Source organism: Ornithodoros turicata, chromosome 5 (genome assembly GCF_037126465.1).
Source record: "Ornithodoros turicata isolate Travis chromosome 5, ASM3712646v1, whole genome shotgun sequence".
NCBI classification, from domain to species: Eukaryota; Metazoa; Arthropoda; class Arachnida; order Ixodida; family Argasidae; genus Ornithodoros; species Ornithodoros turicata.
The window spans coordinates 32,168,550-32,195,594 of NC_088205.1; the positions used below are offsets into that span (position 1 = coordinate 32,168,550).

At 45.0% G+C, this 27,045-nt stretch overlaps 2 protein-coding genes and 1 long non-coding RNA gene across 4 annotated transcripts in view; 1 reads left to right on the top strand and 2 right to left on the bottom strand.

Moving 5' to 3' along the window:
• Positions 1-20,182, top strand: part of LOC135394303 (uncharacterized) — a 35,504-nt gene extending 15,322 nt beyond the window's left edge. The window contains exons 3-9 of the mRNA XM_064624989.1: positions 6,126-6,220; positions 11,500-11,767; positions 12,143-12,238; positions 12,814-12,920; positions 16,520-16,730; positions 16,791-16,833; positions 19,922-20,182. Coding sequence (XP_064481059.1) covers positions 6,126-6,220; positions 11,500-11,767; positions 12,143-12,238; positions 12,814-12,920; positions 16,520-16,730; positions 16,791-16,833; positions 19,922-20,028 — 927 coding nt within the window. The 3' untranslated portion in view covers positions 20,029-20,182. The remainder of the gene's footprint in view (positions 1-6,125; positions 6,221-11,499; positions 11,768-12,142; positions 12,239-12,813; positions 12,921-16,519; positions 16,731-16,790; positions 16,834-19,921) is intronic.
• On the bottom strand, positions 4,433-5,372 carry LOC135395476 (uncharacterized). The gene is made up of 2 exons (XR_010423108.1): positions 5,095-5,372; positions 4,433-4,959 (listed from the first exon to the last, which is right to left on the bottom strand). It is a non-coding gene; the product is annotated as an uncharacterized LOC135395476 (long non-coding RNA).
• LOC135394307 (uncharacterized) lies at positions 20,163-26,994 on the bottom strand. 2 transcript variants are annotated; one of them, XM_064624998.1, is made up of 5 exons: positions 26,467-26,994; positions 25,610-25,729; positions 24,082-24,207; positions 20,902-20,918; positions 20,163-20,352 (listed from the first exon to the last, which is right to left on the bottom strand). In XM_064624998.1, the coding sequence occupies exons 1-5, from the start codon at positions 26,629-26,631 to the stop codon at positions 20,343-20,345; spliced, it is 438 nt and encodes a 145-aa protein (XP_064481068.1). In that variant the 5' UTR covers positions 26,632-26,994; the 3' UTR covers positions 20,163-20,342. The 2 variants fall into 2 exon arrangements, with proteins under 2 accessions (XP_064481068.1, XP_064481067.1); XM_064624997.1 differs by lacking the exon at positions 20,902-20,918.
• Positions 26,995-27,045: the final 51 nt, after the last annotated feature.

Below are 27,045 nucleotides of genomic sequence, written 5' to 3' on the forward strand. Positions count from 1 at the left end.
CTCATAAGCTGCTCACACGGTCAATATGATTTCAGGTTCCGCCCATTGCACATCTCACAGCGCTCATTCGTTTGCTCATAGCTGCTCATAGCTGCTCGTAACGCTCACTGCTGTGCACAACCCCCCGCTCGCCCTTTCCTCTTGCTCATTGACTTGCTCACAGTGCTCGTAACGCTGCTCACAGCGCTCATAGCCGTGCTCACAGCGCTCATAGCCATGTTCACAGTGCTCATTCCTTTTCTCGCAGTGCTCATAATTTCTCATACATGAGAGCTTATGACGTTTTTCAGCTGGGGGGTTACAGAGGTTACTGTAGACCCCCTGAATTTGTGGAGAGGACGCAAAATTCACATGGAGGTGAGGCGCCAAAGTGTTATCTCTCGTGCAGCATGCGAATATACCATAAACCCTTTTTCTGAATTGGTCAACTTGCCAGCATAGTCAAGGCTTTGTCGATTGATGTGGTAGAACTCACGGCGGCATGACCTGAAAATGTTCGCGGGTTCCAGGGTGCTTTACACAACTCCCAGTCTCATGTGTGCCATGAGCTGTGGAATCGAAGGCTGCACCCCGGGCATGAAGTGGTGGTGGGGGATGGAAGGGGGCGCTGGTTGGGATCTGGGGTCCCCCTGGATTCAGGACGTTGCGCCGGCCCTGCTCAAGTTGATGATAATTGACACGGATATTGGAGACCTATCCCATCGCAAAAGATAGCTGGACATGATGCGTTTCGGAGCGCCTACAACCTAGCGCTCGACCACTTTTTGCGCGCCTTCGCTCTCAATCCAACGAAGGGAGGTTGCTAAACCCAGCCCACACAGGGATAATAGAAAAAAGTGAAAGTTCATGAAATGGGGAGGAAGAATGCATGATCCCAGCGGAAGACGGATGCGATAAGCCATGCCTCTCTTATCCCCCCTGTCCCTCACTCCTTCCTGCTGTCCTCTCTCCATCTGTCCACGTCTGTACTGCCGCTCATAGCCACAATTGCTTCGCGGCGCTAACACGCAATTAAAAAAATGCCTCTCTCATCTGGTACCGAAGCAAGGCTTCCGAGGGGATCATGCATTCCTTCTCCCCATTTCAAGAACTTTCACTTTTTCTACTATCCCTGTGTGGGCTGGGTTTGGCGACCTCGTTTCGTCGGACTGAGCGAGTGCGCGCAGAAAGTGGTCGAGCGCTAGGTTGTGGGCGCTCCGAAACACACGATGTTATAGAAAATTTGGGGTGGTCATTTCGTGGCAACGTTTTTTGCCAGATCCCGCCTGTTCTTTTTGCCAGACCACGCATTTTCGCGTGGCGCCTTCCGAGCACCAGGAATTTGCCAGCTAACACTTTTTTTCGCCCGATTTCGATACAACCGGGCAGCGGACTGGCCAACGATATCCAGTGTCGTCACATCGCACTGCGAGGGTCCCCATTGGCCCGCACGTCGAAGTTCACGTGGGTTAGCAGACGACGAAACCCGAAGGCGAGCGACCGCGACGCCCTAGCGTGATCCAAGCGGCTGAAACCACTAGATTCCTGGCACTCCTGTTCAGGTGGCAACGGTCACGTGATCCAGCGCTAGGCCGTGTTGCTATGAAATGACCACCTGAATTCGCCATTACACTATTTTTTCCGATGGGATAGCTCCTCAGTATCCGTGTCAATTATCGTGAACTTGAGTAAATTCAGCACGCGCTTCACATTGACAGGGTAAAAAGCGACCTTGGCAAATTTCCGAGTTCAGTTCGTAAAAACTGATATAATAAAACCTAAGTTAGATCACATTCACATCAGGTGGCAAAAACCTAGTAAGAACAAATGCCCTTGACCGCGCGATTCTAGGCAGCGTACTTTTTTTTAATTATAATTTAGTCGAAAGAAGTGAGAGGGCGCTGACAAGCTGGTGCATGATGAGAGAGGCGGAACCCGAAACGAGGAGGGAAGAATCGAGAATTCTTGTTGTGTCGGCCTTCTTCCCTCCTCGTCTCGGGTTCCGCCTCTCTCATAATTTAATGAAACGTTTTTTGGGACACCCTGTTCTTCAAGGGGAATGGCTGAGGATCTACCTCCTCTGACGCGGAAGTTTGTTCGATGTTCGAGGGTGCCTATCTCGCGAACTACGACAACACAACAGCCGGTGTCTTCCTAGTTTTTTCTAATAAAAGCGTTTTTGCCCACTTTTAACTTGTGACTGTAAAAACAGAAAACAGTTTACTGGTCTGAATACATGAATACTGAATGTATTCAAAAAAGAAAGAAGAATCTCGCAAGGTAAATGGACGTCCTGTGGCAAGAGGTGCAGTGGGGCAACTAACGACTTTTCTCCCAGGGATTACCCAGCGGTGTTTCTGTTTAATTGACTGAGTTGTTTGAGTTTAATTGACTGAGTACACAGGAACATATATAATTTCCATTACGGGAGTCGGCGCGCGACTGGCGCGTTGAGCGCTTTGTTACCTTGTTACATTGTATTGCGCAATAGCACACGGTTGCCAGGGGCGATCATTCATGTGCTGATATCAGCCGAACACGACATCGGCGGAACCCGACGCGGGAGAGCGTATTTCCAAAACACTACCCAGTACAACGGATTGCGGCATTGGGAGCAGCTGTTTGCTGTAGCGTGCTGGGTTTCAGTTTCAGTTTCGGTTCCCGAAACCACGTCAACGTGCGCGCAAACACACGTGATTGACTTGGAAACAAGGTTATGTTAGGTTGAACCGCACTGATCTCTATTAGCGAATTCGGGTGGTCATTTCGTAGCAACACGGCCGAGTGCTCGGAAATTGCTAGGTCGGCGACCGAGCTGGATCACGTGACCGTTGCCACCCGAACATGATTGCTAGGAATCTAGCGGTTTTAGCTTGGATCACGCTAGGGGCGTCGCGGTCGCAAGTCTCCCCCCCCCCCCCTCTGCATCGACGGCAGCGAGCATAGAGTTAATATAGGAAGACTCTAGAGAACCACGTACTTGGCGCGGAGTAAATGGGATTCTCCTATCCCCGAGCGTGACCGCCCAGGCGCAGCCATCCGTTGGTCATGCACAGTGTTAGTGGACGAATTTCAGCCCCCTAACTACAGCGGGGCTGCTCCGTTTGTTGCCAACCCTGTGCAGTCACGTGGGATGACAAACGGGGGGGGGGGGGGAACGCGCAGACAGAGGCAACGGCGTCCACCGTTGGAAGCGAGGTCAGCCGTGTAATTGCGTTCAGTACGCACGAAGCTTCTGGATACATGCAGAATTGAGTAGTGCTATCGGAATCACAAGGTGAACGTTGCCATATCAAACGTGAATCATATATTATTTATGAGATTACCTGCGACACCGCCAACCCTTTGCATTCCGCCGACGCGGATGAAGATGTTTACCGCTTATGACGTGTTGAAATGGCGTTTGTATGCTGTGCGAGCGAAATCAATAAAACGTTACCTATCGTAACAAATGTAGGCATGTATTTCCGAAGACGACAGAATTCCAAAGATGAATACGCCATTTTCATGCTGCTCTGCTCTATGCGAACCAACGGGAACCGGAAATGGCAAAAACGAAACCACCCGCCATTCCATGCCACTGATCTCTATAGGCCTGATGCGCTCAAGTTTGCCAGGCGACGCGAGCGCCAATCGGGACCCAAGCGGGAGCGGGAGCAGTGGCTGGTCCGCACAGCCAGGCAGCCAAGCATGTATCGTGGTTAAATATGCCGCCTTTCAGATTGCCAACGCACGGCAAACCACAACACAAATCGGGAACACAGTACTGTTGCGTCGTTGGCTACCATAACAGATTCCAAAACGTCAAAAAATAAGGTTTTATCGCTTCCTCGGAGAACCTTGGGAGACAGAAAGGTGGAAAGCGTTAACTGCGTCTGTACACCGTAAAAACGCCGCGAAGTTTCCGCTCTGCATTCCACCTGGAGATAATGTAGGGTTATACCCAAACAACTTGCGGTAGACATTATTTACTTGGATATGTCACAAATTCTGCCAAACAGTTATTACTTTCTAACATACCGCATGCAGATTAGAGGAAATATGAAAGGCTTACTGTGGGCATCGACTCGCGCCGGTTCTTCTTATGGCTATGTTCGAGGGTCTTCGTGCAGTGTGATGTTTACTTACGAAAAAAAGCAATGACCTTACTTACTTATTACTTACTTACTTATGTTATCCAAGAGACCCGCTATGAAGCTACCCCCTGGTATTTTTGTTGGAATGCTATAATGGAACACCGTGCGTGTCCCTCTCATGGCCCTTAGGAGATCAAATAGATTCTCCGTTTGCTCTCCCGTTACTACATTGTCGAAAATGCCGTTCAGAACCTCTTTACAGTCCCACTGTAAGGCCCCCCTCTGTTCAGACTCCAGGCGGTTTTCTTTTTGCAGCGGGCAGACATTTGGTTGATATACCTGTTCAGGTAAACACTACACAAACAAGGAGAAATATATCCAGATGCAAGCTGTTTATTACCAAGAGCAATAAAGCATTGCTTTGAGGCACCGTACTGGGTACACGGTACAATACTGGTTGATGAAACATATAAAATGCTGAAGAGTGAAGAATTACCATTAACAGAATAGCCAACGATCAACGATGCAGCCGGGTACAGCAGCAGCATTCAGTAGAGAAAGATCATTGGCAAATGATCAACGATGCAGCAGAGATGACTGTAGCCTCATCAGTTCTAAAAATATACAATATGAAAGGTCTGCACCCAAGCTCCTGTCTAAAGGAAAGCACGCTGTCCACATTATACATATACGTGCTCGGAAATAAGTCGGCGATACCCTTTGTCATGTCACGCTTGCGGCTTTGAGCTTGGCTTGCCCCTGTTTTGTGGTTGTCCCGTACATGTCGCGTCTTCTTCCTTGTTCAGGTAGCAGCACACTGCTGCCGCGTGCTTACATTTTCCCGCAATTCCCGCTTTACAGGTATACACGACGCAACATAAACTGTTCACGGGCACTTGGACACCTGTGATGGAGAGGTACCAAAATCGAGTTAAATCAACTTTCAGTGAGGGTAAAATGTGCATTCCATGTTTTTCTGATCAGGTATATCATTTTGATGTACAGTGAACAAATATTACGTACGATCACGCCGACTCACCTCGAACCGGACGTTATAAACCAGGCTGTCCTTCACTTATTCCGAAATTCACTTCGCTTTAACGACGATTTCGTTACCGTCCGATGCTTCGTCGACGCCGAAAACATTGACTAGTAACTGGCCCTTCGAAAGGTGTGATTCTCTGAAAAAATCGTCAATGGCGTCCAGCTTTTCAAACCCACGCAGGATGCGATACATTGCTTGCTTGCGCCAGAGCGAAACCCGCGAAACCGAAACACTCTTGAGTGCGGACCATTGTTTCGATTTGCTTCCACATGCGGCGCTGTCGTTCGCTGATCGCAATGCCGCCTGGCAGAGAGCTATACGCACACAGTACGCCGAATTTAGATAGCAAGTGATGAATTCAGGAAAACGAGCACGTCAAGTTTAGCGGAATGAAGCAGCCAACGGAAGGCAACGCCTTCCATGACCAACGGATGGCAGCTCCCGTGTGGTCACGCTTTTTTGAGCGAGTCCGCGGCGCGGCGGCGCACACGTCTACAACCTTGTCTACAACCTACAACTCATGCTACAACTGCTACAACCTCCTCTACCCTCGCCTCGTTGAACCTCGCTCGGTTGATACTCTCGCGGGCTCTCGCTCAAGAAAATGGAACAGACGACAGGGCGACAAGTAGCAAACCATGCAAACGGACAGTGATCTGCCAATTTCGTTGGCGATGTCCTGCTGCTGGGGCAATCGGAGATAAGACAGCGGGCATTGTATGATAGCTGGTTCTGGCAGGCGTCGTGCAGTCAATAGAACTGTGAAACATGTCTGGCGAAGCGGAGCGTGAAGGCACCTCATCAGACCGTGTACTGCAAGTTTACGTCCTTACGATTTTGATTCATAGATGCGTAGTGACAAACTGACTACTATCTCAGTGCTGAATACCTAATTTTCGTTGTCGAATAAAATTCCCTGTGTACCTTTCTTTTGGCACAATACACGATATTACATGCAGTTCGACCGAGTAACGTGTAGGAAGCTCAACACAATTCTTCATATTATATATGTTTCTCTTTTCCAGGAGCACCCAAGGAACCTGATTCCAGAGTTGTGCAAGCTTTTCTATAATATCGGCTGGGTGACGGGCACTGGAGGTGGAGTCAGTATCAGGCATGGGTAAGGGTGGTCTTTCCCGCCTGGTTCCCATATTACTGTGCTCACATTTGTGCCATAGGTGCTTTTGGTAGAGCCATCAACCTTTGGCACATACACTGTGAATACTGTTTAAAGTATATGAGATATTGATATATTATCGTATCACATAATCTGACAATTTAAACAGTATTCATCCCAGCATTACTTGGGAACAAGAGTCTTGGAGAAAAAGGATATTGTTCCACAATGTCACAATATGTTTATAAAAGCGATAAAAATACACACAGCGTACACAACGAACAAAAATTAACAACAGACATTGACATTTCGGAGCCTATGCAGATCTCTCATCGGAATGAAGCTTCCCGGTTACCCGGTACTATTTATGTAGCAAGGGGGCGTAGCAGTCGGGTAGTGGTCCGAGGTGCTTGTTCAAAACATTATTAGTTCTTTTGATGAACCTGGATTCAAGTTGTTTGTGCACTCCCCAACGACTTTCACGTGCCAAAATAACAGGGTTGTCTAAATCCACGTGGTGGCCTGTCTTATGGGCACGTTCACACAGTTCGGTGTGTTTATCTGTGCTCTTGTAGATATCAACGTATTGTTCCTTCATCCTTGTGCCCGTCTTCCTCCCCGTCTCGCCTACATACACGTTCCAGCAATCGCTGCACGAGATCTGATATACGACGCCACGTTCGTCACCGGTTGTGGTCCTGTCTTTGAGGTGACATAAAAGATTTCTAATTGTAGACTGGGGGCGGAAGGCTGTTCGTATTCCAGCTTGCATCAAGGCCCGCCTGATCTGTTCCGAGATACCTTTGATGTACGGAAGTGTCACAAACGCTTGATTCTGATATCCTGGAGTCTCTTGTTTCTTCGTCCTCATACGGCAGCACGTGTCATCAATAAAATTCTGCGGATACGACCTGGCCATCAGACGCTTCCTGGTAATATCCATCTCCTTCTGTCTCGAGCTGGGGCTTGAGGGAATGTTAAGCGAACGTGACGCTAAGGAACGAACCACTGCCCTTTTGTGCTCCGAAGAGTGCGCTGAGTCGAAATGCAGCACCTGTCCAGTTTCGCAGGGCTTCGTATAGACCGATGTCGATACGACTCCACTGGCGTCCCTCTTGACCAGAATGTCGAGAAATGGGATTTCACCGCAGGACTCTTCTTCCGATGTGAAGCGGTTGTTCTGATGGACACTGTTTAGGATATCTGAGAAAGTCTCTGCACAATCCCTCCTTATAACCACAAAGGTATCATCGACATATCTTCTGTAGAAAGATACAGGTGATCCGATTCGTTGAAGGGCTTGGTCTTCTACGTACTCCATTACCAAATTGGCTACGGCCATGGAGATTGGACTGCCCATCGGACAACCATCGATCTGTTTGTACACCTTTTCCTTGAATAGAAAGAAAGATTGCTCTAAACACATTTTGAGTAGGCTAATAATGTTGTCCACGGAAAGAGCAGTACGTTCTTCAAGAGTGCAGTCTTCTTCAAGTTTCTTTCGGGCGATGGTCAAAGCGAGTTCGATAGGCACATTGGTAAATAGGGACACCACGTTACAAGTGTATGATACCATAATTTCGTTGTCTGATAACTTCAGATTGCAGACCAAATTGCTGAACTCGAAAGAATTCTTAACAGAAAGTCCATTCCTGTACATGACAGCTGTTAAGATGTCAGCAAGATGTCACAATAATAAAAAGGGACACGTATGGCACCATTACCATTTCAGTTTCTTGGATATGTGGTGAGATGTGTAAAATATTGCGTGTACCCCATTGACGTATTGGTTAAATTCAAAGGGGGCCACTGTGCCTCTTCCTGCTGAAGCCAAACATGTCCTGACCACCATAGAGTACTCTGTGTTGGTCACTCTGCTCGTGAGTAGGGTTTTTGTCTCCTAGACAGTGTCGCCATTGATTGGACAAATTTCACTCACTTGATTTTGCCATGAAAGGAGTCCACTTGCTCGGGGACGACTTTATCTAGTGAAGCAGGATCATGGTAGCTGACCAAGCATGACACACAGGAGCTTCTAAAGGGGGAACTGTCATTGCATACTTTACAAGACGGGATGCCAGGAGTGCTGCAAACAGTTTGAGTTTAGGTAGCATTTGTATGTTCTAGGAAGCTGCACAAGTTTTTGACAGTACAAATTTTATGTGTCCAGTGCTCCCTGCGTCTGTTCGAAGATAAACGATGGCCACATAAGCATGCATTTGCATCACCAAGACATGTACGTAATGTGAAATTATCGGGATTGAGATACCGGCCTGCATGATTGACACGAGGCAGTGCATGCTGACCAGGGCTGGTGTGCTAGCACACCAGGATATTCACTTAGAGGGTTGTCCAGGCTGAAGCAGTTCATCCCATCCAAAATGATCTACCCACAGCTGTTGAAAGAAGGTCTTTGCTGTCACAACAAAGGGAGATATGTGAGGCTGTGCGAATATTTCAATTTTTTTAGCACAAACCAAAAAATTGTATTTGATGCAAATTCTGAATTCAAATTCTTCTTTAAACTGGATATGTTCGAATAGTTTCGAAGCTTTCAAGAGAGAGGTACAAAACAAAGTGAGTGCTCGAACATAATGAAAAAGATCACAAAACACGGACAGATACGAAGTAGACTACTAGACAGTACTAGACAGTGCTAGACTACTACCTTAAGGTTTATTACAAGCGAAGAGACCAAGAAACAAGAAGGAAGATCTGTTTAACAATCACATTCTTGGGCCACACTTATCAAGGAACACATACTCCTGGTCATACAAAGCGAATGACTCACATAAAGCGACCCTAATTTTCTAATATGAAAGGCCTCGATTATTTCTTTTATATCAGAAAATTAAGGCCACCTTTTAGCCTTCGCTAGCTTTGTATGGTCAGGAGTAGGTGGTCATTGAATTACAATAAAAGGACAACTCCACCTAGAATCATGCGGTCAGCGGCACTTGCTCTTACTAGGTTTTTGCCACCTCCTGATGTAAATGTCATCTAACTTAAGTTTTATTATGTCAGTTTTTATAAACTGAACTCGAAAATTTGTCAAGTAAAGGTTGCTTTTTTACCCCATCAATGTGAAGTGTGTGCCGACTTTACTGAAGTTCGCACTTGTTGTCAGTCCGACGAAAGGAGGTTGCTAAACTCAGCCCACACAGGGATGGTAGAAAGAGATAAGACCGGCATGGCTTATGGCATCTGGCTTCGCTGGGATCATGCCTTCCCTTTCCCAATTTCAAGAACTGCCACTTTTTTTACTATCCCTCGACTATCTCCTTTTTTCAACTGAGAACGGGTGCTCAAAAAGTCATGGAGCGATAGGCGCTAGGCTAATGACAACATAGCTGGTGGATGGACCCCATAATGTAAAAGCCTGAGTCCGGGGACACGGGGACGACATGAACACACAACTCAAGTCCTGTGTCAAGTCAAGTTGAGTCGTGTGTTCGTGCCGTCTCTCTGTGTGCCCAGACTCGGGCTTTTACATTATGGAGTAGGCTCTTGGCCAGGGGTGCCGAACTCATTCGTGTCCGCAGGCCGCATTGAGCCACGGTGGAACTACGCAGGCCGCATGCCACGGCTTTGGGTAGCCCGTTTCTGATATGACACGACACAGAAATTAAAACGCCATAAAACATATATATTTAGGTTACTTAGCCTTGCTCTGTCACAGGGTCAGGAACCCTTTTTATTTGCTGTATCATGAGGAAACTTGGCACATCTTGTTTTTAACTATTGCATCAACATCTGTGAAAGTGATTTGCACAATTCCTATCTGCTGAGGTGTTCGTTTGTTGTTTGTGAGCGTAATCGCAGAAAATGCCTGCTCGCAGAGGTATGTTGGCACAGTTCAGAGCCGTCACGAGGAGAGTTTGCGCCCGGGGCAGGGAAAATCTGAAGCGCCCCCCCTCCCTCACTGCCGTCAGAAGCCTTGTAAACAAAGAAAAGAAAATGCCCATTTACACTGCCGAGACCGTAAATTCAAATTCTGTACATTCCTACTTTATACTGTCCAACCAACCTGCCAGGGCTTGCCGTTCGGCGTCCTCTCTAGCGAGGGCGCCCGGGGCGTCTGCCCCTCTCGCACTCCCGTCGCTACGGCTCTGGCACAGTTGTCTCGCGACGTAAAGCTGCGAATTATTATTATTAGACGTATGTCGTACCGAACATTGACAGATTTTTCCATGACATTATATGTATCTTCAGTTATTTTCGTCCAACGGCACTGCAGGTCAATCAGTTTCACTTGTTAATTATCAGGAACGTTGTCAACAACTGCTGAAAACGGTGAGCCAAAAAGGTCAGCTTCGAGTCTCCTGCACTCGAATAATCTTTGCTCGAATTCACTCGGGAGATCACCAAGCCTGCAACTGAATCGATCCGTTTCTTTTGGCATTGAAGGTGTACCAATACATACTACAAATCGGCCATGTAGGGTATGCTCGGAAATTGTGCCAGGAATGTAATATCAATCAACAAAAAATCAGACGCAGGGACAGGTTTAGAGGCTCATCAGCAAAGATGATGAAAGCAACATAGGGACAGACAGGGAACGTTAAACTTTCAACCTTTTATCATATGGTTAAAGGTTCGACGTTCCCTGGCTGTCTTTGTGTTACTTTTCCCGTCTTCGCTCTTGTCATGTGCCAAAGGGTCCCGCTTGTCTCTTAGTGTCACTGGCTGTTACAGGTCAGTTTAAACAGTTTTCTATCACTAATTAACGTATGATAAACTGCTCGAGTACAGCGCCTGATGATAACGGCACAACCGTTCATGATGCTTGGGCTGAGTATTTTCAATTTCATTTGTTGCTCGGGGGCCATGCGGGCCGCCACTTCGGCACCTCTGATCTAGGCGCTCTGGAAAGCATGATGTTCGGCTATTTTTTCCGACGGGGTAACTCCTTAATATCCATGTCAATTATAATGAACTTGACTAAATTCGACATGAGCTTCACATTGGTGGGGTAAAAACGCAACCTTTACTTGGAAAATTCTTTAGTTCAGCTTGTAAAAATTGACATAATAAAACTTAAGGTAGATGTCATTCACACCAGGAGGTGGCAAAAACTTAGTAAGAATATATGCCGTTGCCCGCGTGATTCTAGGTGGCGTAGTTTTTTTATTATAATTCAGCGACACATTTTCTGGGACACCCTGTATATCTGTTCATGTGCTGTGTATGTGTTCGGTTCAGATATATCTATTTGCTTCAGATGTCACAGATTAATACAGAAACGCTACACCTGGACTTACGGTATCATTTCTTACATACAGGCAGGAGATCTACATTGCCCCCTCTGGAGTCCAGAAAGAACGCATCCAACCGGAAGACCTGTTTGTACAAGACCTGGATGAGCGGTTCTTGAGTGGTCCACCGCCCCACAAGAAGCTGAAGAAAAGCGAGTGTACACCTCTCTTTATGAATGCCTACACTCTACGAGGAGCAGGTGCAGTCATCCACACTCACTCCAAGGCAGCAGTCCTTGCCACTCTCCTTTACCCAGGCCCTGAATTCTGCATCACGCACCAGGAAATGATTAAGGTCTTGTAGTGATAATTCTGGTGACTCTCGTGTTTATATGGGAGATACTAGTGGAATGTATGGTGCAGGACTTTTGTGCTTCCATTGAACATTAGTAGTACCTTCTTTGACATTAAATTCAAGTCTATACACTTGTGCTTGTAAGCATAATGCTGTACATACTTGACTACAAACATATTTGTTTTAGAGTGAGAACATGAAACAATAACTACAAAACAATGGACCAAAAGTATGACGCCTTTGTATTATTACTCACATATTATCTGGTCATCATTGCACTGGTAGTGCTCCCTCAATCAACCAATTTGCCTTTGGAAGTTGTCCCTCTGTTCAATGGAAATGGCCACAAGTGTTATCTCATCTTACCTGATGCAGGGCATCAAGAAGGGTCGCACTGGAGTGAGCTATCGCTATGATGAAGAATTGGTGGTGCCCATCATAGAAAATGTGCCTTTTGAAAGAGATCTCAAGGCAAGGAGTGTTTTCCAAGATAGTGTACCGTAAAGTTTGGCCGTAAGATACAGTATGCAACAAAAATTTATCTGTAATTTCTGGTGCATTAAATGGCACAATGTGGCTTCAGAGCCCCTCACGCTCACTATACGAAGGTGCGCGTTATATGTGGTATTTTCTGTCGCAGTAGCAAGCTTTGATTCATAGGTTGTAGGTTTGAACCCTGCCAAGGAGGCCAACAACTTGGTGTCGAGGAACAAAGTCCATAGATACGCAGTCTTTCATGACAGACGTTAAACACAGTGCGGCCTATGATGAGATTTCGGCGCACGATAGACTGTGTTGTCAGTCATAATCATAGTTGTCTCGCGACGTAAAGCCACAAATTATTATTGCGTGATAATTCATCTCAATGTGATGCTTCCTTATGTACTGGTGCACACTATGTGCACGATTTTTATTTTAAAAGTATAAAATTATTGGTTGCTGTGCGTTATATGCAGTGCACATTATTGGCCAGAAATTACTGTACACATGTAGCATGACCGTGGGTGCTTTGAAGAAATGTTTTATCAAAATGGTGGCTTTTCCAGGAGAGCATGAAGGAAGCCATGGAGCAGTACCCAGATACGTGTGCTGTACTAGTGCGGAGACACGGTGTCTATGTATGGGGTGACACCTGGGAACGAGCTAAGACCACGTGAGTGAAAAGTTTCACTTTTCACTACAGGGAGTAAATTTCGGGGGGTCATTAGCTTATGAAGTGTAGCAGTCCTGTTGCAATGGTTTCGGCGGTTCAAGTGGACAGCGAGCACAGTATCATATTGACACACCATTATGTTTCTAGAGGTGAAGAATAGGACGTAAAATGATCAAGTTTCAAAAGCGTGTAATGAATAGTGCCCCTGATCTTTAGGCATTCGCCCATAAATGCCTAAATGTACCTAAAGGCAACATTTTCCAGTTTGCCTTCCTTTTTCTCAATCTCATTTCATAATGCCAGGCCCTGTTTGTCCACTTCTTTGCACTTGTAATGTATATCTACGCACAAAAACTAACAACGCGGGTGCTAACTATGCTCCATTTCTTCGTGTGACACGCTGCACGTGCAGCAAGGCTTGATTTTGGCCCATGACGACCATGGTAGAAGTGTCGTGCGGGAGTGCCATATTAGATCCGTGCGCCATGATATGTATACAAGGTTTTTTTTATTCGTTACAGATTTTTTATAAAAAAGCTATGAGATCATCAGCGATGCTGTTTTCGCAGTTGAGTTAGGCAGACGTCCTCCCGCAGACAGTATGTAACTTCTAGATGTCTCATTAACTAAAATTAACTAATTAACTTTTTAATGACGGGACTTAGAGCAAAAGCGAGCGTTCAGTGTGACAGACAATCCTCGATGAAAGCCATTCTAAAAAAATTAAAAACTTTCAAGTGAAGCGTATGCGTTAAAATATCCATCGCCGAGCATTGCTATGCAAATGAGCCGAAGACAAAACTGCTCGCCTGAGGGGTGCGTGTCCTTGGCCCTCGCTGCCTTATCTGGGCCGCAAAGCGGTTGATCTCGCCAGCAGATCAGCACCTTCTCCAATCATCTCCATCGCTCCAAAGCACATGACCCTCCGGCGTGGATTGAACCCTCCTTCCCTCGCACATCTGGTTTGCGTGCTTTCACTTTCTCCCCATTTGCATAGCAATATTTGGCAATTGATATTTCAACTTTCGCTTCAGGGTTTTTAGAAGGTGGAATGACTTTCACCGAGGATTTTCTCTCACTCTGAATGCTCGATTTTATCCTAAGTCCCCTAATTAAAGAGTTAGTTATAGAATGCAAATCGCAAAATTTCCATTGCAAATCAAATCTGAATAATTTTTTCAGAAGGTGAATCGAATCCAAATAATTTCTTCAGAAGGCAAATTGAATTTGAATACTAATCAGAAAAGGCCTAATTCGAATAATTTCGAATACCTCATGGTGAAATATTTTGTGGTGGTGTGCTCATTCGATGATGTTCTGCTCCAAACTTGTGAGCCTTTTCATGCAGCATAACATATCGTGAGAGAAGGGTCCCTCTGTGTTGTGTATGGTAGGACCGCATTAGTGGGATGAACTGCATTGAGAGATAGTAGTCAACATTATCCATGCAGCCTGCTTTGTGTGCATCTCATTTAGATGTTTACATTGTGAATTTCCTGTACTTTTTTTAGAAACTGCACATATTTCCATCTGCTACTGCACATAACTCTGAAAGTTGGGAGTACATTTACTGGAACATGCAGTGCCCAGAGTACAAGTGCTGACCATGAGGTCACAGAAGTTGTAGACTTTGGTGACAGAGTACTGTAAGCTGCGTAAAGCGGCTTCACCTAACACTTGAGTGTAATGATGTGAAGCCGACTTGCAGAACGGAGCAAAAAAAAAAAATGGCGGTAACGTGAAGTGGGCTGCACCTAACTGTTTTTAACTGTGAAGCCCACTAGCAGAATGGCGATGGAGATACCTCGCTTCAGTACTATTTGAAAAATATTCGAAAATTTCGAATACTGAAAATAGGTTGCGAATAGCATTCAAATAGCATCAGATATTCGATTTGTATTCGACATTATTCGCACGGCCCTAGTTAATTAGCGAATTTTAGGTAATATAATCATTTAGTAATTACATACTGTCTTCGGGAGGACGTCTGCCTAGATGTGTAACTCATTTGAAAAAACTGCATCTGCGCTGATGTCATAGCTTTTTTATAAAAATATTTGTAACGAATAATAAAAAAACCTGTGTATTGTTATTCGTGGCTGTGGACTGCTTTCAGTCCGGTAGCTGGAGGCACTTTGGTGCTTTGGTTAGCTAGACCAACACATTGAAATATAAGAAGGAATTAAGACACACAGGTTTTCTTGGCATTCTTTCAAGGTGAGCTGGGATACTGAAAACATGATTCATTATAGTGTACTTTCAGAACAATGAGTGGCTAAATTTTTTCGTGCCTATTTTTTTCCTTTTACTGCCAAAATATCGGTACGTTCCCCAGTTTGGTCACTGACTGGATTAGCAAATGGAAGTGCGGTTTTCCCGAGTGCATGCTAATCTATGCAGTCACCCCAAGAGGAAGCCTACGATAGTGACTAATCTCGTACAAGGACCTTCCTGGCTTTTACACCTTATGTGAGGCTAGGGACTGTGCAGTATGTTGACTGGGTATCATAATGCAGTACTCATCTTGAGTACTTTATGTCAAAAGTGGGATGTGTGATTAGTAGGTACATATATTTGATTTTTTTTTTTGTCCACACACACACACAAAAGGAAAGGCTCCTACAGTATATTCTGCTGTAGCGGCTAATGGAACACTTAACACAGATCATCATTAAAGCAAGTTTTGCGCACCTTTATGTGCTGGGGAATACTTTGAGTATCCTCGTAATTGATGCTGTAGTCACTTATGAGCAAACTGGAAGCTGGGAAAATCTAGGGAGGTCACAGAAGTGTCTCTGTAACATATATGTAGGGAGTGACTTTTTCGCTTTAAACCCGATTCCGCCCGGTTATTCCCTCCCGAACTGACCTCCGACCAATTCGGGTTAAACCCGATTTCTCCCCGAATTCCAGTCACTATGAAATCCTCAGGTGACGCTTCCACTGAAGACGAACAAAGGTTACCACGTGTAACACATGCAAGAATGGGTCACTTACGTTCCCAGCAATACACCCATGTCTGTCAACACTCTCTATGTCTTCGGGGATTACCGCTGGAAGGTCACGATCACGCAAAAAAACAAAAAAGAGAGATTAGGGAAGGACTTAATAGACAAGAGGAGAAACAAAAACACCCAATAACATCTGAAGGCACAATTATTTCTCCCCGAATTACAGATTTAAAAATAGCGCCCGATTTTTACCCCCCGAATCTGAGAAAAGCATTTAACCCGAAAAAGTCACTCCCTACATAGTATATGTAAGCTTCTTCTGTCTTATCATAGACGTATATGGTCAAGATGTCAAAGAATGACATTGCGAGATTTTACGTGAAGACCGCAGAACCAACTGATGGGAGCTGCTGAAAATATGATCAGAGATACTGGATTCCATAAGACATCACAAAGACAAGATTCCAAGTTTTTAGAACAATTCTCTGCACTGAGTACCACAAAGAAATTTGATTATCTGAAAGCAGCACTGTTGCGTTATATTTCTGTAAGGCAAGTGTAATAAAATTAATTTTTGTACGTTCTATGCAATACATGCATAATGTCATACATGGAGGACTTCTTACAGTCATAGCCTATGATGCACAGGTGCGAGTGCTACGACTACCTGTTTGACATAGCAGTTCAAATGAAACAGCTGGGTCTGGACCCCACAGTGCCAGGTTCAGTACCACTAGTAGCGCAAGAAGAACAGCGACCTGACCAGCCCGAGACGATTCCTGTTGGGAATGTCCCACCAGAACCCCCACTGGTGGTGACAACAGATGAACAGCCCACGACGCTGGCAGAGGCTGTACAGGTGAGACTGAGCCACACCGTTAAAGTTGTTGTCTCCAAATCTGGAACTAACTTATTACAGGTTGCAACAGGTGCAGAAGATGCTGCTGTTCCCACACTATCTGGTGAGTGGGCACTACCTAGCTTGACTATGCACCATGACAGGTTTAGGGGTAGAGAATAGGTAAGGCCCCGGATTTGCCGTGATTCCGCGAAATTTCGCGGAATCTGGAATTCATCACAGAATCCTTCGTTTGGCACGGGATTTCTTATTTTTAGGGTTGCGCTGATAAATTCGAATCCAATATCAATCACTCGAAGTATTCAATTCGCGAATCGAATACCCAATATTCGGGTTTCTGAATATTCGACTATTCGCCGAGTATGAATGACAGCTCCCGAAAGCGGGCTTCACCTGACGCTTCCCTGCAGGAGGTGAAGCCTGCTTTACAAAATTGCACATGCTACAGGACCAACACAGACAGATTGTAGTTTAGCTTATGATAAACTTTAGTTAGATAAAATTAGTTTAGCTTAAAATAACGTTAGCCCAAGTTTGTTGTGCATACTTCACCTGAGGATGGGGTGGTGTCCTTCCCATGTGCAGTTTAGCAATGGCACGGGTTCATTTTGATTTGATGTCTGGGAGGTTGCCTTTAAAAAGTTCTCTTAAATAATGCCTACAGGAACAAAAAAGTTGTCCTAAAGATGTAACTTCCCCAGGGCATGTATTGTAAAATTCTTCCTATAAAGTTCCTATAAACTCTGTACATGCTGAAAGATCTATCAGCAGGCATAAAATGGTTGCAGGCGACAGACCGCATCAGAGGAGAACACAAGATATCATGTATGTAATGCTGAGCCATAACCATAACAGTGCTTTAAATCTGTAATTTTATAAAATATTTTTTGTTCCCGCATTATCCAAGAAAATGAAGTGTTTTCTGTTCCAAGCAGCCGTTGACTCCTTGCCGCGGAAAATCGCGGAATTTACAAGTCGGTGCCGCAGAATTTTGAGTTTGTCGCAGCAGAAAACCAAGGGCCTTAAGAATAATCATAATCAAATATTTTGTGGCTTAAAGAAATATAAAAAATTTTGTGATGACGATCTCCTAAATACGTACCTCTTATCCTCTCTGCCAGTATGTCTACAGGACTCTTCAGCACAGGGAGAAATTTTTTTAGTTGTGCCACAAAAATGCTGCTACACAAAGCAGTAATCAAGAGTCATGTATAGTCTCTCGAGTCTTATTTAATGCATATGCCACGCTTTTCAGTCTCAGTGTATTCAGAATGCGATGCAAAACATTGTGTGTGCCACCAAGATATCTGCCTTTTTCCAACGGAGATTTCAGTGTTAGACTTTAGTTCTAGGGTTAATATATTAAGGAGTTTAACAGATGTAGCATGAGAATGAATATTTGGTGGTGACCTGTTATCTCTCTCAGGAGAAAATAAGAAATGTGTGGGGACATCAGTGGCGTCTCTAACGGGGGTACAGTCTGCATCAGGTAATGTGATGAAGGGGGTGACACGCTGTACCAGTACCGCCACCTCATCTTTCTCTGCGTTGTGATAATGCTAAAAACATCACAAACCCTTTGTGAACCAGAGTTTCTTTTTTTGTCCTGCATTGCCTCTGAAAAAGGGATCCGTTATTGTGTGTGGACAGGTGGTGCAAAGAGCTCCCACACTGGGTGATGCGTACCCTAGTGATGCCACTGGGCAACAATGTTGCTGGACTTTCTATCACATGTACCTTATACCTCTATCACACGCACACTTTCGATCTGCATTGAGCTAATGCTCATTGAGCTCAATGCAGATTTGGGGAGCTAAGTTCGTTCAGTGTAGAGATAACCTGATAGGTCGACATAAGTAATTGGGACGCGCCTATTGGACAACCTTGCGCATGGTGCTCCCCAGTGTCCAATAGACACGTTCTGATTGTTTTTCTCGACGCATCAAGTTATCTCTACACTGAACGAACTTAGCCTCCCTGGCGCTGCTACACGGACACGTTCGAGCAGGATCAAACTCTGATCCTGCTTAACCCGATCATGTTCGTTAAACGGGATTGAGATTCTCAAGATGACTTGAAGACCACCATTGGCATCCTGGAACTCAGCGAATTTGTAGTACCGTAGTAAACAAAAACATTACATTAATTTGCAAATGTTCCTATACAAGCCCATGGAATTTCACGGTTACAGTTTTAGTCTAGGTATGACGGGCGACTACATTTTCTAATTTGTTTAATCTCGACCACTTTCGACACTGCACCCTCCGTAAAGGCTTCGTAAACAGCACAATGCAGAAACGGATTGGTTATTCTCAGCATACTGCCTCAGGGCATTTAGCACCACCTGTCGACAAGCCTACCTTTCAATACGCATTGGGTTGGACTGTGAAGCAGCATCGCACACCGAACGCTCTTGAGAAACTCGATGCAGATCGGATTCAATCCGCATTGAAAGTGCCGTGTGACAGGGATATTACATGTACGATGTGTGGATGACTGCTAAAGGTGCATTAATCTAGTAATGCATGGTATGACAAAAAAACCTCATGTATACTATACTATTAAATACTATTAAAATGACAAGATGTCAAAGACTGGCAGCCGAGGGAAGAAGCTTTTCTCACCCGCAAGATTGAAATCTCTCTTGTGCACCAGGACTGCACACTGCACTCTTACATTTTGTGCAGATGTGGCCCAGTGCTTGTGATCCAAATTTCTACTTCTATTCTCCTATAAAGGTACTTGCAACAGTGCAACAAGAATTATGTTGAATACAAAGCTGTTACCTTCATCAATGTGAACACACAGTCCAAGTTTTATAGCATAAAGGGGAGTATATGCATTGAATATCAGAACGATAATGCAGAGAGCATAGATAGTGCTACAACATTACAGCATTTTTCTCCAGCAGCTGGATCTCATGATATTGGGCTCTGAGAGCCAGTAAGCACTGCCCCTTGTTGTGGTGTCAGAGGAGTTATAACTGTCAGTATACAGCAGTGTTGCTTTCTGAAACTCTGCCACGTGTACCGGCACACGCACAGTTGTTTGTTGTTGATTGGAAAATATCACCCTGTGAGCTGCCACCCGAATTTTGTCCTAGACAAGAAAAATGGCCCTTTTTGTTTGCGAGCTCGCGCTTTATGTAAAACAATGATCGCATGCACGTTCTCTCCTTCCATTTGACGCAGCCATCAACGGCAACATCGTCGAGATGCCAGACCCATCGTTTCCTGTGACACTTAACAAGGGTTCATGTGTTACTGAAGGACAGACGACATACGTCGTCTACATGTGATCGCTCAACATCTCTGTGGGTCCTGTGCAGAAGCACTACATTGGTTCCACCAGTTTGTGCAAGACTGAAGCCCAATAGGTTATTGCCACTTGTTGTTTCTAACCTGTTTGTTATGATCATTGACTGGAAATACATGCAAAACAAGAGAATTTTATTAGGTCTCAGTTATTTTGTTGCACTCGGCATCTCATTTGACATGTGTTGTAAAAGGAGGTCTACATAGGAGCACTCTATGAAGTCTTTTGTGTCAACCCCCAGCTTCGAACGTAGGTCATTGGCAATCTGCTGCCCTTCTTCTGTTGTCTGGTTTTCCTTCAACGTAACCTAAAAGATGAATGTCTTTTTAGAATACTGCGAGTGATGCTGCTTTGCACTGTGTTATCCTGATCCAATCTCGTAACTGATTATCCTGATTGGTCAGGAAATGTTACTTTTCACTACTTGATCACTCATCTCAGCTGACGTCACAAAACATATCTTTTAAAATGCTTTCCTGCCAAAATACTGCCACTTTTCAGATTCTGCGTCCTGGGCACTGACCGTTATGGGAGAAGGAGAACATCTTCTGGGCCCACTTGCATGAACATTGAGGAAATTCCTCAGTGCCATCCTCAGTAGCTTTGGCAATGCACGAGCAGTGTTGAGGAATCTAGTGTGTGTCCGAAGCATTACTCAAGCTACTGAGGACACTGGTGAGGAATCTCCTCAACGTTTGTGCAATTGGGTCCTGTTCTTCTTTCTCAGCAATGCAAACGTGCTACACTTCAGAGCTTCCAGGCAACGTCTGTTGACTGTTCTTGCAGATATTTGTCGAACTGTCATATTAACAAACAGCGTATGATATGTACCAAAGACAGAAAGAGAACATCCTACCTGAAATCCTGAAAACCCTAAAGAAAAAGAAAAAATACAGCAAAACAGGAAGCATTTGTGATGAACATCTTACAGTTTATTTGCAGAAGACATTCGGTAAAAACGTGTGCTCAGTTACACTTTCAAGCTGCAGTTTTTCGAATGATACTGGGTCATTCGATGCCAAATGTCCCAGAGGTGACGCTCGACCCTCGTCGATTTTGTTATAAAACTTCATAAGAATTTATAACTTTGAGAAGACCACTAAAGCAAAAGTTTTAGCTGCCATCGCAAAATAGTTGTCCCTAAGTATCTGTTTAAAGTTACGGGGTTACCCTCTGACCAGCCCTGCAGTCTATGCATGCTGCCGCCAAAATTAGAGAGATACGTGTATATCGCAACTGTTTTCATGCTGCAGTAAGGCAGAAGTGTTCGTCTACCTATCTGAAAGTCGCAAATATTCTGGTTACTCGCCATATGTACCCTAAAGGGGTTGGAAAAAATGCTCCGAGAAGCAAAGTTTCGTATCTTTTCTGGGTGACATCGCTAGAGGCAAAGAGACAAAACAATTTTTAATGTTGAGATACGGATGGGTACTAAAAGCCAAAAAAGTATCGTTGAGATGTTGAACACAATAACAGGAGAAAAATTACACGAAGATGCGACTCTGGCGAAAATACGGCAACTTAAACCATAAAAAACAAAAATGGTGGAGCGCAGAAAGAAGTACAGTGAAAGCTGGAAGAAAGTATCATGCCCGAGGAACACAAGGGGTAAGTTTCAAAAAAGTATATTTTTTTATAGCGAAGAAAAGAATTTTTGAAGTTCGGATACGGCGTAGATAGCGCACGCAACAGTCAGTATATGCTCTCATGCTCTCCGCGGCACCACGCACCACATCGAAGGTGCACAAGGGGCGTTCTGACTTGGTTGACTTGACATAGACTTGTACCTTGTTACTCCAAAAAAGTAATTGATTACCATTACCTCTACGCAAAAAGTAATTGATTACAATTACCAATTATTGACTCCAAATGTAATTGAGTAATGAGTAGAAAAGTAATGCGTTATTCCCGTCCTTACTCTGCAGTCATGCAAATTATACCCGTCTTTGTGTGCCTCAGAGGAAAAAGAAGGTTCAACAGTGGAACAGCTAAATAACGCTCGTTGTGGACCTTCTCAGTCTGAAATGACCAGATTGCCCAGTGGATTACTTTTGTGTAACGTCCAAAGTCGGAAAGGGAGAAAATTAATTCTAGCAACACCGTCTTTGTGTCAGTAAAAAGAAGGCCACGACCGGGGTTCTCGACCTCAGTTGACTAGGCCAAGTGCCTTTCCTGGACAATGACTGGATAACTGAAGCTGATTGTTGGGTATTATTCAATTCTGTTCCATGGAATTCTCGTCCGAGTCCGGAAGCTGAAGTCTGGATAAACGAGGGCGAAATACATGGGGAGAAATCCGTCCCCACGCTTTTTTGTCCGGATAGCGCAGGATCCGGATAAATGAAGTCCAGATAAACGCGGGTCGACTGTACTAGTAACGCGTTACGCAAAAGTCTGACTTGACCTTATTGACCTGGTTTCACTTGCAATGTTTCTGTGACTTGACACCTCTTTGCAACTTTCCCCGGTATTCGGCCCTGTGACTGCATGAGAGTAACGGCGAAACTCCTAGCAGCAAAAGCAAGGTTGCAATGGTTCTTCGAATAGTTGATTCTGCGGCTGGGCCAACTGGAGTCTCGAAAGTGTATAAACAGTTTGGGTTTTGCAACACTTTGTAAGTCAGATGAGACAGTTCCTTGAAGAGAAGGTGTCAAAGTGCAGTGTCCGTGGCCGGCACACGCACCTGCCACTGCTTTGAATCAGTGAGCCCATTGGAGGCTTATGTGTTTGTGTCATTCATGTTGGTAGCCTCCCACGGCGAATTCTCGTTGTTTACGTCGTATACACAAGACGTCGCCCGTTGGAGGCTTACGTGTCTGTGTCGTCCATGCTTGTAGACTGCCTCGGCTAATTCTCATTGTTCATGTCGTATGCGAGCAAGTACACTGTCATTGCCGCACTTACGTCGTGCTCAAGAAAGCAGTCTTTTCTGACAGGTTTTCCCCCGAGTCTATGAAGCAATCAAATCATACTGCCTGCTCGTAGCAGACGACACCGCCACTGTACCTGGGGCCTGATGCTGAATTGAAGATACCGTTCATTATCGTTATTATTTGGAGTTGGCGCGCTCCAAACGCCACGTGGCAGCATGTTAAAACTGTTCCGCTAGGCTGTGATTTAAAAGAAATGACACGACTGCTCATCACGTGAGAGCTCGTGACAAATCACAGCGATTCCCATACATGCATTATCGCGCGGTATGCGGAATAACAAATAGTTGAGCATCGCACCCCTGGTGCACCTTCGATGGGCTGCCGCCAAGAGCATGAGAGCGTTGTTACGGTAGCGCGTGCTGTCTGGAAGGACCCCGAACTTCAAAAATAATTTTCTCCATTATAAAAAATATACTTTTTTAAAACTTGTTCCTTGTGTTCCTTGGGCATGATACTTTCTTCCAGCTTTCACTGTACTTCTTTCTGCGCTCCACCATTTTAGTTGTTTCAGGTTAAAGTTGCCGTATTTTCACCAAAGTTTCCTCTTCGCGTATTTTTTTCTCCTATTATTGTGTTTAACCTCTCAACGAAACCTTTTTGGCTCGTAATACCCATACGTATTTCAACGTTAAAAATAGTTTTTTCTCTTTACTTCTAGCGATGTAGTCCAGAAAAAAATGCGAAACTTTGCTTCTCGAAGCATTTTTCGCACCCCCTTTAGGATACATATGGCGAGTAACAAGAATATTTGCGACCCTCAGATAGGTAGACGAACACTTCTCCCTTACTGCGGCATGAAAACAGTTGCAATATCTTTCTAATTTTGGTGGCGGCAGTTGCAGGCGTGGCCAGAGGCTAACCCGTAACTTCAAAGACACTTAGGGACAGCTATTTTGCGATGGCAGCTAAAAAATTTGTTTTAGTGGTTTCCCCCAAGCAATGAATCAGTATGAATTTTTCTAACAAAATCGACGAGGGTCGAGCGTCGCTTCTGGGACGTTTGGCATAGAATGACCCTACTACTACCTGGTCAGTGGCAAACACATTCTGCATGTCTGCCTGTTGAAAGTTTTTCAAATGTAAGGATAGTTAAATAATAGCACCTCAAGCTCCATGAAGTTTCCCAAGTTCTGCACTGTGTCTACATGAACCCTGGTTTGTCCCACTATGAGCAGATGTCGTGTCTTTGTCACCACAGCCTTGATTCCCAAGGATGTTGCCAATACTTTCTATATGAAAAGGAAAAGAGTGTCACCAATACTCATAAAGCACTCTTATGTTGCTCTTTCATAATTTTAGCTCCTCAGCCATGCAATGAGGGGCAGCATTACTCCAATAGACCAGTCGGAGTTGTTGTCAAATTCAGGGTTTAAAAGAACGCACGTTGAACATATGGTGAAACCTCCCTATGTTGGACACTCACGGTAAAGCCGAAACACGTCCTAGTTAGGATGTGTCGGAGTTAGAGAATCAAGTGCAAAAGGCAGACAGAAATACATGTTACCGCAAAATGTGTGCTTATTGAACTCCCTGCAGATACCTGCATCATATAGAACCATTTTACACTAAATATGTGTGTTTTCTATTGCATGTTTAACCAAGCTACTCTCAAATTAAACTTCAAAACCGTAACTTCATCTTACGCTTGTGAGAGAGACTGGTATGCATCAATTCCGCAAGCTTTCTCTCTTTGGCATTGCAGTACAGATTATAGGACATTTTCTCGAGGGCTTTGGTGACGTGCACGGTTCGAAGGCTCTATGCAAACTCAACAAAAATGATAACAACGAAAACCTGGTAATGACTTAGAGCCACACCACTAACCCCTCTAAAATAAAAAACAAAAAGGCCTGTAGGTTATCTCTGAGACAAAAGACTGACCCATCTTGGGCCTGTCCAGCAAAAAGTATGGCGAAGATCGGGAAAATCAAGGCTGAATAGCTGACTTTTTCCGACTAAGCTTGGGAAACCCTGCCCTACTTCCGAGGTAGGGAGGTGCCAGACCTGGGAGGCTTTACTGCATATATTTTTATCGCATGATATGAACATACTACCTTCAGACCTGTCATGCAAAATATTTCCTTTGGGAAGTGCGCATTCCCGAAGAAAATTAAGTTTCCAAGAGCTCCTTCTGGAGTGTTGCGACGTTAGATCATTGGGCGCTTTTGTTGGTTTCCGAGAACGGCTCAGTAAGTGAACAAGGCGACCGTTTGACCGCTGTGTGTCGGGCGCGAGGCAAGTGGCGCCAAATACAACAGCAAAAAGAAAGTAAAAATACAATGTACACCATGCTATTGGGTGGAAGATGTGACGTCGCAGGCAGGCAACCAAGGAAAGTAGTTTTTTTTTTTTTCCAGCATTTCAAAATTTCCGGACTTTTTGCATCTGTACGTATAGCAGTTCTACTGCAACCACATTTATAGTGACTCGATCAGTGTGCTATACATCAGTGTGCTACGCATGTTAAGGCTGAAATTGCCCACACGTGCCACAACTTCCGTAATGCACCAGGATTTCCATAACCTATTTCCCTGTAAACTTCCTGAAGCATTCAGAGCCTCGTAGTTTTTTCGCTGTGGTCTTTTTCATTCGCAGCCTTACTCTAGAAACACAACAGAGTAATATCCTTACTTTGATCCCCACAGCTTCACTGTGGTCCTGAAATGTCTGCTTTTCATACTTGCACAGCTTGGGACCATCAACATCTGCTCGGTCGTAGAAGATGAGTTCCCCACTTAGACACGGTGTTCCCTACAACGATGTACATATGAAACTGTAAGACTTTCTTTCGCAGCGTGTGTAAGTTTTCAAAACAGGTGCCAGGGAGATATGAAATCGTTTCTGAGAGGTGCCCCTCCAAGTGCTAGTGGCGCGAAAACTGCAGAACTTCCACATGTACCTGCGTGGTCTCTCAAAATGTGATCTGCTTTCCCGACCACACTCACTCAGACGTCCCAACTGAAGATTGTGCTAAAATCATGCAACATATCTGGGGCATACAACATGCTACAAGGGTGTCACCCCTACTACTCTCACTCTGCATACCGTAAATGTATTTTTATTCGTGATGTATTAATTTTCGCGAATCGCGCATTCAGTCATTCGCGAATATTTAATTTTGCGATTCCAGGGCTGTTTCCTTTCGCGGGATAAACGTCAAGCTGTGTTTGCGAGTACAATTTTTCGCGATTTTTGAGCGGTCGCAAAATTGGCCATCGCTCTCGTCAGCTCTACATTGTATGTTATGGCTGTCTGTAACTTTTTTTCACCACAGGTCTGTGTGATGCCTACATAGTATGGGGGAATTGTACCCGCACTCCCCCCCCTATGCGTGCGCACGCAGAGACAGAAAAAGAGGGGAGGCCTGATACGGCAGTGACTGTGTGATGTAGCAATGAAGTGTCACATTCTCCTCCGCACGCCTTTTGCATGTGCTTTGCATGCTCTCATTGCATAAACAAGTTTAGTGTGTTTTCATTTTTACTCACGCTATGATCTGCTGTGGATTCTCTCAGCTTAAGACGTCCGAATGGGACACGAAAGTAGCTATCAGTCTGACGGAATACCACGTGAGATTCTGCCAAAGCTTTGGCCTTCGCAAGAAGGCAGTCCGCGTCCGCGATCCTAGCCTTTAGTTCAACGTTGGTGGGCATCTAAACGTTGCTGAACAGTTGAAACAGTGGCTGAACTGAATGAACCGCGCACACCGCGGAAGCGGGGCAAGGCAAGGGTTGTCGGTCTTGTCGGTAGCCTGCCCGCCTGCCTACTACACTCCTGTTATGTATCTTGTCTTGTCTCGGCAAGCAGCCCGCCTCTAGTGTCCAGTGCTTTCACTGTCGCGCACGCGCGCGGCACCACGTGTGGTGGTATGGTTGGTATGGTGGGCTAGAATGCAGTTGCACCTTCACCCTTCACAACGTGTAAAGTCAAAACGCCGTCCAAACGTAGAGCGTAAAGCCCACCATAGTGGTGGTGGTGGTGTGTGAGTATGCGGCGTGCGGCCGTGCGGCTGCACTCAAGATTGGATTGATATGACATCACATCATCATCATCATCATGCCATTGTT